The 10,525-nt window shown below is 46.7% G+C and overlaps 1 protein-coding gene across 1 annotated transcript; it reads left to right on the forward strand.

Moving 5' to 3' along the window:
• On the forward strand, positions 1-9,529 carry ATP5MF (ATP synthase membrane subunit f). The gene is made up of 4 exons (XM_032591594.1): positions 1-79; positions 7,204-7,311; positions 8,525-8,641; positions 9,394-9,529. Exons 1-4 carry the CDS (start codon positions 67-69, stop codon positions 9,420-9,422), a joined length of 267 nt encoding a protein of 88 aa, XP_032447485.1. The 5' UTR covers positions 1-66; the 3' UTR covers positions 9,423-9,529.
• Positions 9,530-10,525: the final 996 nt, after the last annotated feature.

A 10,525-nucleotide genomic window follows, 5' to 3' on the forward strand; every position in this document is an offset into this window, starting at 1 on the left:
AGGGCGCGTGCTCCCTACCCAGCAGTCCTCGCGCGGCCCCGTACAGCGGACACCCAGGACTCCAAGATGGCGTCGCCCGGTGAGTACCTGTACCCGGTTGAGGTTACAAGATTGAGGGCAGGATCCGGGGTCCGGGGTGCGGGGCTCAGAGCCGCACTGGGAGGGGAGGGGGCTGCGGAGCCGCCTGCCCTTCATTCAGGGCCTTCTCTGCGGCCTCACCGGAGGCGCACCGGACCCTTTGCTCAGGGTCCTGCACCATTCGACCCTTCTCCCCTCGCTCAGCCGCGCCGCCCGCCTGCCCAAGGGCCCATGTCTCTCGGCTGCAGCGGGGAGGGTGAGGGCAGCCGGGCGACGCGTTTGCAAATTTGGGAATGCACCACCTCCGGCTCCCACCCCACCCCCTCGCAGAAGTATCGCTATAGTTGTCCCCGCCGTCACCCAGGCGCTTTGCATTTGAATCCTACGCGCAGCTTCTGCCCTTCTTCCCAAAGCTGAAGCTCAAATTAAGCTCCCGGAGGAGCTAACACCCAGGATGGTGCGTGACGCCACGTAAGGTTGGACGCATGCATATATGTTGAATGTGCGTTGAGTAGGCTTAGAGAGGTGAAGTGGCTTGTTCAAGGTCACAACTAGTGAGAGGGCTGAGCTAGGATGCAAACCTAGGTGTCTGGGGCCTCGTGGTAAGCTGAGCTTTAATTGCAAGTGTGGCCTTATGATCTGCAAGCTTTTCAGTGACGTGTGTATAAATCTACACTCATCGTACTGATTCACTTTTTTTTTTTTTTTTTTTTTGGTGTGGAAACCATTTTTTAACCCTAGATCCTCACAGTAGCCTTGTCAGTAAATCTCTGTCTGGAAGGTTGATCCCATTGTATTAAAGATATGTTTATTTAGAGAGCGCACGTGAACGGGGGAGGAGAAGAAAGAGAGGGAGAGAGAGAATCCCAAGCAGGATCTGTGCTGACAGCACAGAGCCGGTCTTGGGGCTCCATCCACAAACAGCGATCATGACCTGAGCTGAAATCAAGAATTCCCCGCTCAGCTGACCGAGCCACCCAAGTGCCCCAATTTTAAAGGTGAAAATAATGGTCAGAGATGTGGTGTGGCCTGCCTGAAACAGAGTTGATGAACCCATGTGTGTCTTACCCATTTTCTATATTCTTAATATCAGCATGGAGAAATGAAGAGGGGATCAGATGAGAATGATGCTGTTTTTCCCATCTGTAGAAACAGGCATGAGAATATCAACAGTGGTTGTGTTGTTTAAAACAGGATGACATGTGAAAAGGAAGCATTGAGACTTGGCATCTTGTTTAAGTAGAGTGGAGTGATGAGCACTGTGGACTAAGGACTAAACAACTTAGTACATGTAAGGTCCTTGAAACACTGCCTGGCCCAGTGCTAGTCATCTCAGCTTTCACTCTGTGACCACTGAACGGGGTCATGTCACTTCTGGTCCATCCAACAACATGACAGGTGAAGGAATTGAAGCCCAAGTCTCCTAAGTACTGATGATCATTTAGATGGTGTCTGTCACCAGAGCATAAAGCCACTAGTTTATTAACAAAGTGATGAAAATATGAATTAACAGCATAGATGAAATTGGGTCAGCAAACTGGCCAATGGGCTAGATTTCCTGTGGTCTGTTTTTGTATGGTCTGTGGACTAAGAATGATGTCGTGTGTGTGTGTGTGTGTGTGTGTAGTTTATTTATTTGTTTTTTGAGAGTGAGGGAGAGAGAGAATCCCAAGCAGGCTCTGCACTGTCAGCACAGAGCCCACTGTGGGTTTCGAACTCAAGAACCGTGAGATCATGACCAGAGCCAAAATCAAGAGTTGGACACTTAACCGACTGAGTCACCCAGGCGCCCCAAGAATGGTTTATAAAAACAAAACAAAACAAAACAAAACAAAACAAAACAAAACAAAACATCCAGCAACTGTGTTACAGAGGCTCTATCTGGCTTAAAATTTTTACTCTCTGGCCAACCCCTGGAGCTGGATTTAGCATTCAGAAGATACTTAGCATTTTCATGCCTCTTCATGTAGGTGGACAGTATGCTTCTTTGAAGTCATAAAGTCAGGCCAGGTAGCCACCTACCCTCCCAAAAACATGTACCCCTTTGTCAACCTTCACTGTAAGTCTGCCATGACCACGAACTGTGTGTGGTGTTGTTTCCACCTTCACATAGCCCATAGGCAGAAAGATAATTTCCATTTACTTAGTATCTAGGGGCACCTGGGTGGCTCAGTCTGTTAAAGCATCCGACCCTTGATTATGGCTCAGGTCATGATCTCACAGTTGGAGCCTTGCGTTGGGCTCTGCACTGACAGGACAGAGCCTGCTTAGAATTCTTTCTCTCTACCCCTCTCATTCTCTCTCTCAAAAATAAATGAACATTAAAAAAAATCTATTTACATAGTACCTAGAGCCAAGTACCAAGGTGAATGCTATTCTTTTTTTTTTTTCTTCAATATATGAAGTTTATTGTCAAATTGGTTTCCATACAAACCCAGTGCTCATCCCAAAAGGTGCCCTCCTCAATACCCATCACCCATCCTCCCCTTCCTCCCACCCCCCATCAACCCTCAGTTTGTTCTCATTTTTTAAGAGTTTCTTATGGTGAATGCTATTCTTAACCTTATCTTACAAAGGACGAAACTGAGGCACAGAGGGCAGTAACTGGTCCAAGGGCACACAGAAGTGAAGAGCCACTAAACCCAGAATACTTGACCCCTGAGTCTACTCTGTTCGTTACTGCACCACTGGTAGAGTGGAGAGGGATGTGCGGCACTGCAGAAGTGTTGGGGGAGGGTTCCAGTATGACTGCTTAAAGACTGAGGTCTTTGTCTTCCATTAAGAGAAATTCTTGGAAAAAGTATAGATGCATCTCTGATGAATCTGTTCATCTCCTGGAGTTTTGTGATGGTGCTGTGTTTGGCTTTCCTTAAGCCTAATGTGATTCCCATCCCCCCCCCACCCCCATGCTTATAAATGTTTAGTTTTTGTTAAGGAAACACTCTATATGTCTAAATATATAGAAAAATAAATTTTTAATTGTTGGCCTTTTCTCCTGTGATGTGCCAAGGCACCATGCCAGCCCCTGAATGTGGTCACGATGTGAGTATGTTTTCATAGTTAAAATACGGTGTTTCTTGGGGCGCCTGGGTGGCTCAGTCCGTTAAATATCTGACCCTTGGTTTTGGCTTAGGTCATGATCTCATGGTTCCTGAGATTGAGCCCTTTATCGGGCTCTGTACTGACACTTGGAATTCTCTCTCCCTCTGTCTCTGCTGCTCTCCAGCATGCGCTCGCTCTCTCTCAAAAAAACAAAAACAAAACCAAACAAAAAAACAAGCTTTTTTTTTTTTTTCAATTTTTTAATGTTTATTTATTTTATTTTTTTTAAATTTTTTTTTTCAACGTTTATTTTTTATTTTTGGGACAGAGAGAGACAGAGCATGAACGGGGGAGGGGCAGAGAGAGAGGGAGACACAGAATCGGAAACAGGCTCCAGGCTCTGAGCCATCAGCCCAGAGCCCGACGCGGGGCTCGAACTCACGGACCGCGAGATCGTGACCTGGCTGAAGTCGGACGCTTAACCGACTGCGCCACCCAGGCGCCCCAATGTTTATTTATTTTTAAGAGAGAGAACGTGAGTGGGGAAGGGGCAGAGAGAGAGGGAGACACAGAATCTGAAGCAGGCTCCAGGCTCTGAGCTGTCAGCACAGAGCCCGACACGGGGCTTGAATTCAACCGAGAAATCATGACCTGAGCCAAAGTTGGACATTTAACTGACTGAGGCACCCAGGTGCCCCAACAAAAAACTTTAATGGAAAAAGTGTTTCTTTTGCACATCTCCCCCAACGTGGTCCTATTATTAAAATCATGTATATTTCTAATGTATTTTTTATAATTTTATTTTTAAATAAAATTTTTTTTTCTTGAGGGAGACCATGGGGAGGGGCAGAGGGGGAGGAAGGGAGAGAATCCCAAGCAGGCTCCATGTTCAGTGCAGCACTCCACACGGGGCTCAGTCCCATGATGGTGAGAACATGATCTAAGCCGAAACCAAGAGTTGGACACTTAACCAACCAGCTGAGCCATCCAGGCACCCCTTAAAAGCATTTTCAAACTTTATTATGGAAGATTTCAAATACAAAGGAAACAATAATGTAATGAATGCTTTATACTCATTACCTAGTGTCAACAGTTAGCAACATTCTGCCATTCTAGTTCCATCTATACCTTTCTCATGCACTCCCCACCATGTATTCATATTTAAAGCCAGTTGGTTTTAGAATGACATGTTTGTATTCCTCACTGCACGCAAGAAGGCTTTGAGACTGTCGCAAAGGTATGGAGTATGTTAAGAAGAAATGTGGTATAGTTATCCTTGAACTAAATAAAGCCTCCTGATCCAAGTGAAGACAGAAATGGCATGTAAGATGTGTACTATTAAACTTACCTAGGAATAGCTTGGACAGGGTGACAGAGAAAGGTAATCATTCTCGAATGACATTATTGTTTGCTGTTGGGTTAACATCATAGACACTAAACTCTCCAGCAGAGATTTGGTTCATTTGAGGCTGTCTCATATTTCAAAAATACTGCCAAACTAATCAGTTCTCTGCACAGAACTAAAGGGTGTGATTAATCCCTGAAGTTCTTTATGCTTAAAATGTACTAAAGTTTGGGATGCCTGAGTTGATCATTCGGTTCAGTCTGACTTCAGCTCAGGTCATGATCTCGTGGTTTGTGGTTTGAGCCCCACATCAGGCTCTTTGCTGTCAGCGCGGAGCCTGCTTTGGATCCTCTGTCCCCCATCTCTCCTGCCCCTCCTCCCTATTTCTCAAAAGTAAGCATTAAAAAAAAAAAAAAACCCAAAAATGTATTAAAGTTTGGTTTGTATGCCATTTCTTTCTCTACCTTTGTCTTTTGTTTGTTTCACCTTAGTGTAGATCTTTTTTTTTTTTTTTAATTTTTTTGGAATGTTTATTTTTGAAGGAAAGAGAGACAGAGTCCACAGGGGAGGGGCAGAGAGAGGGAGACACAGAATCTGAAACGGGCTCCAGGTTCTGAGCTGTCAGTTCAGAGCCTGACGTGGGGCTCAAACTCACAAACTGCGAGATCATGACCTGAGCCCAAGTTGGTCATTTAACCAACTGAGCCACCCAGGCACCCCTAGTGTAGATCTTAATGACATTTCAACAATAATATTAACAGTTGACAGTTCTGAGTACTGTTTGAAATGCCTTTTTTTTTTTTTTTTTAAGAGAGAGAGGGTGCAAGTAAGGGGCAGAGAGAGAGAAAGTAAGACTCACCTGAAGTGGGGCATGAGCTCACCCAATGTGGGACTTGAACTCACGAACTGTGAGATCATGACCTGAGCTGAAGTCAGATGCTTAATTGACTGAGCAACCCAGGCACCCCAAATGCTTTTACATAGATTCTCATTCAGTGCTTGGAATAGCCATTTAATAGACAAGGAAACTGGAGCTCGGAGGTTATATGGGAGGGTAGTGCTAGTGCTTGAGATAAGGAGGGGGGAAGGAGGCCTTTTAGGACATAGCATTTAAGTTGAGATAGCCATGTGGTGGCTTGGGAGCACTGCACATACCAAAGCCCTCAGGTGAATAAGCAGAAAGGGGTCTGACTGAAGTATCGTGAATGGATGAAATGGTTGTCTGGCGATAGAATGTTGGCTTCTGAGAGCAAGGCTCTTGTCTGCAGTCAGTGCTGTACCCACAGTGCATAGCATGCTGCCTGACATACAGTAGGTGCTCCATATTTGTTGGATGAGTCTAGATGGAAGGTTGGGGCCAGTTTGTTTGGGACAGGCAGTCTAAACCATGACCCTAAAGCTATGTATGCAAGTCATAGGCTTGTGCCTCCACTTGTCACCTGTGGCTTATTGACAAACACTCAATCTGGTCCATCTGGACCAAATGTCTGCTTTTCCAGATGACCTATAGCAAGTTAGAAGCTGCCATTAAGCCTTGTATTTCTGTTTATGACCCAACAATCCTTGCCCTTGTTAAATGTTGGGAGATATTGAGATCTGTGGGATTCCCCTTAGTGGACTCCTGAAGGAACTTTAGTCTTTCCTTGGATTCCCAAAATGGAGAAGAAACCTTTGAGTGATTTAATCTGGCTCCTTCTCTGGTCGGTCATCTTTAAGAAAGGACAGTAAGTAGTCTTTGACTCCTTACCCTGAAGAGGATACCTGCTCAGCAGCTTTTTAAAGTTGATCTCTATGGGGAGGATGGAAAGGGAGACCATTCCCTTATTTAAAAAAAAATTTTTTTTAATGTTTATTTATTCTTTGAGAAAGAGAGAGAGCATGAGTAGGGGAGGGACAGAGAGAGGGAGACACAGAATCAGAGGCAGGCTCCAGGCTCTGAGCTGTCAGCACAGAGCCTGACGCGGAGCTCAAACTCATGAAACGAGATCATGACCTGAGCCGAAGTCGGACTCTTAACCGACTGAGCCACCCAGGCGCCCCGGACCATTGCCTTCTTATGAGCATCTGAACATTCCCAGTTCTCCCCCACTGTGGTCTTCCCCCATCCCCCTCCTATTTTACTCTTAAGCTGAGATGAGTACAGTATGGCCTCAACCAGGAGCCCTTCCTCATCTCTGTCCCCAGACTCTCATTGGAATATTTTCTGGGGCCCAGTGGATGATTTGGAGTGGTTTGTACTAAGTCATTTGACATCTGTGGTCCCAGGTTGGTTGCTTGAAATAGAAATCGGATTGTCTTGATGACCTGAGGTTGAGCACTGCCTCCGCTCCCTGCATGCCGTGTGACCTTGGCCAATTGACCCAATTTCTCTGAACCAGTCTCCCCTACCCCTTATAAAATAAAGGCATCAGCCACCTGCTGTGAAGATTCAGTGAGCTGATACATGTAAATATTAGTTTTGCAACAGTTTTTTGGTCCTCCACTTTACTTTCTTCCTCATGGCCCTTAGGTTGTTTTTACATAGTTACTGTTCTTCAGAATCTTGTTCATTAATACAGCTGTCGCTTTATACAGACTCTGACTTAAAATGAATATGGTATAATATATTTACTCATAATATTACCTGTGTGCAACCTCTCTGTAGTGATCTTATTGAATGGTTGAAATAAGTGACATAGAAGGATGCTGTTTGTCTCACTGGAGATTTTTCAGTGTGTCTTTCTACTCTTCCTTTTTAGTACCAGTGAAAGAGAAGAAGCTCATGGATGTGAAGCTAGGAGAGCTGCCAGGCTGGATACTGATGCGAGATTTCACCCCTAGAGGCATTGCTGGCGCATTTCAAAGAGGTCAGAGCCTATGGACATGTGTAAACAAAAGCAAATGCCCAGGTCTCTTTTTGCCCTGAGCTCAGCCTGATAAGTTATGGAGAGGAGGACAGAGATGAGTGGTTAGCCCCTGGATCTCCGTGACTGGTCCTATCAGAGTCTGGCTCTAAGAGATTTCAGCCAAGAAAATGTTTTCTGCTGCTTGGAATCAGTACCACTGCCTTTGTCTTACATATGTCTGTGAGCATTTTTACATCGTAAGATTTTCCTTAAAGAGGAAATTGAGTTTGAAGCATGGTAGCCATCAGTCTGTAATGTAATGCTCGTATCTCTGCCAGGCAACAAACTTCCAGGACGAATGTTTGAAATCATCTATGCTTCTGGGCTGTGCATGATCAGAATCAGTCCTGTGGAACCAGTGTCCTCATTCCAAGCATTAGACACCCACATCACCCCACGGGGACCTGTGTGGTCTCCAGCTTCCTGGGTGTGTGTGTGGTGGGGGTGGGGTGGGGAAACCTTCCTTCCATTTTTCTTTCCATTTCTGGCCACCCTGTAAGCTGGCTCTTGTGTGCCATGTTTCCTTCTGCCCTGAGGCCTTTCCTGAACCCAGATTAGAATACTCTGCCTTTTCCCCATACTTAGTTTACGACAGTCCCTGACTCCTCAGCCTGAGTGAATGTGGCCTGTTCATGCCCACAGCTCCCTGTACTGCTCCTTCACAGCTTCCCTCACAGTTGTAAACTAGGGCCTTCTAGGATGACTTCATTCTTTGTCAACTAACCCATGAGCCCAGAGGGCAGAAACTTTCCTCACTGGTGGGGGTACCCAGGAAAAAGATGATCGCACAAAGCCTTCCTCTTCCCTGATAGGCTGACCCAGCTGGCCACAGCTAAGTGGCCCTTACTGGGGTTGGATTTTGGGTCAGAATTAGGGTAAGAAGATCGCATAGGGCTGGAGGTGAGGGTGAGGTAGGATCAAAGGCTAACAGGCTGAGCCAGAGAGCACAGGGGCAGAATCAAGGTGGGCCTGCCTAGTGGGGTCTTGTCCTGGGCTCCTGGGGCAAAACCCATGGGGCACTTGTGCTCTTCCCTTTATCAGCCGGTGAACTTAGGGGGTGAGTGGCTTCAAGAGCCACAGCAGGACTGGATCCCTGAATTTAAGCCAGCCTCCACTTTGCAGTGTGTGCCTCGTTCACAGCAAAGCAAAAAGTGCCCTCCTCTCCTGTTTGCAGGTTACTACCGGTATTACAACAAGTATGTCAATGTGAAGAAAGGGAGCGTTGCTGGAATTTCTATGGTGCTGGCAGCTTATGTGCTTTTCAACTATTGTCGGTGTTACAAGGAACTCAGTGAGTGTCTCTCAGATTGCCTTCCCTTCAGTGGGGTTTCTCTCATCAGGGTGGTATTGGTTTGCGGTCAGGTTTACAAGTACATCATTCTACTGACAATTGAAAGATTGGGAGGGACTTGTTAGAATATAGAATGTAGGATGTTATTTTAAGTGAGAAAGTTGTGGCAAAGAGAAAATACAGGAAAAAGTGACATGAAGCTGGGATAAAAGTAACACTTGGGAAGCGTTCTCTAAGGTACCGCAGGGCTCCGCGGAGCTTCATCTTCCCAGCAGCCAGCGCGAAGAGAGAAACAGGTTGAGTGGTACAATCCAGGGTCTGTTCAGTGCTCTGGAAGAGGGTGGCTTTTCCTGGTTCTAAGACCAGAGAGGATCTCCTGTGGTGGGAGATGCCCAAACAGCTCCAGTGGCAGCCACGGACTGGGTTTCATGGGCGGTTTCTTACAGTGTCTGGCCCCTTGCCAATCTGTGAAATCCAGGTGATGCTAGCTCTGAAGGCCAGAATCTTGGGGACTTTTGAGTGCGTGTTCCTTTTGGGAAGGAAGAGGCTGGCCAGGCAGCAGATTAGCTCGAGGTGCCTTTGTACCTCCAGGTCTGTGGATTCTGCCCAGATGCTGGCAGGCAGGTTCTGGATTGTCTCCCGAAAGGAGTTCTCAGGACGCTTTTATGTGAATTTAGCCGCAAGCCCTCCTGTCGTCTTGTGCTTTCACTATACCTTACCTGAAACTTACCACCTTGCCTTTCTAACTTCAGAACATGAGCGGCTACGCAAGTACCACTGAAGAGGGCCCAGTGTGGAGGCACATTCGGCATTCCTGACCGTGACCTTTGAATCCTTTCATATCCTAATTCAGAATTAATGTCCAATAAAAGATGACTGATACTCAGACTGCTTCCCTGGTCGAGCCATTTCCCTGCCCTCTAAGAGCTCTAAGAGCTGGGGTTCTTGTGGAATGCCCAGCGCTTTGAATCCACGGGGGGCTTCCTACCACTGCTTTCGGGTCTCATCCCAGCTTACCGTAGGTGGGGGTGTCATCTAGTTAAGCCTGTCAAGTGCCCAGAGGGGTTTCCCTGCTCTTTGCCTTGAATGTTGCATACTTCTGGCCTCTTGTCGGCTGATGGTTTTACATCTACGGGACTGGGGAACTGGTGCCTGGAGTTCTTAAGAATGCTTTCCCCTCCCCAACCTTTCTGCATTTCTCAGGCCACAGAACCTGTAGGAAGTTCAGTGGGATGACTCAGGGGAGCGAGGGAAAACACAGGCCCTGACAGAAGCTCACAGCTGCCCATTTCCAGCACCTTCATCCTTACCCTTCATCAAAGGTCTTCAGTAGGGGTGCCTGGGTGGGTCAGTTGGTTAAGCATCTGACTTCAGCTCAGGTTATAACCTCACAGTTTGTGAGTTCAAGGCCTGCATCAGGCGCTCTGCTGTCAGCACAGAGCTTGTTTCAGATCCTCTGTCTCCCCCCTCTACTCCCCTCAAAAATAATAAACATTTAAAAAAAAAAAAAAAAAAGGTCTTCGGTAAAGTGATATGAGGGCCAGAACTGGCCTCTTGAGAGGTGTGTGGTAAGCACATATACGGCATGGAGTCTAAGCGGTGAGATGCTGCAGCTAATTATCTCCTAGAAGATCCAAATTTGAATAGGCAAATATCATCCAGCATCTGAAATGAAGGAGACCTACTATGTGGCTGTTCCAGAGGCTGAGCTTCCAGACTTCAACAGCTGCCAGTACAGAGGCCCTTCCTTCCTTCCAGCGGGTTCACGTTTGTTGAAAGGGGACAAACAAACTCTGGTATGGAAGCTTTGTGCCAGGCATTGAGCGCAGCCAGGAGCAAGAGTCCTCTCCTTGGTGTGGGTCCCTGAAGTAACCAGACGCAGCG

The sequence above is a fragment of the Lynx canadensis genome, chromosome E3 (assembly GCF_007474595.2).
Source record: "Lynx canadensis isolate LIC74 chromosome E3, mLynCan4.pri.v2, whole genome shotgun sequence".
Classification (NCBI taxonomy): Eukaryota; Metazoa; Chordata; class Mammalia; order Carnivora; family Felidae; genus Lynx; species Lynx canadensis.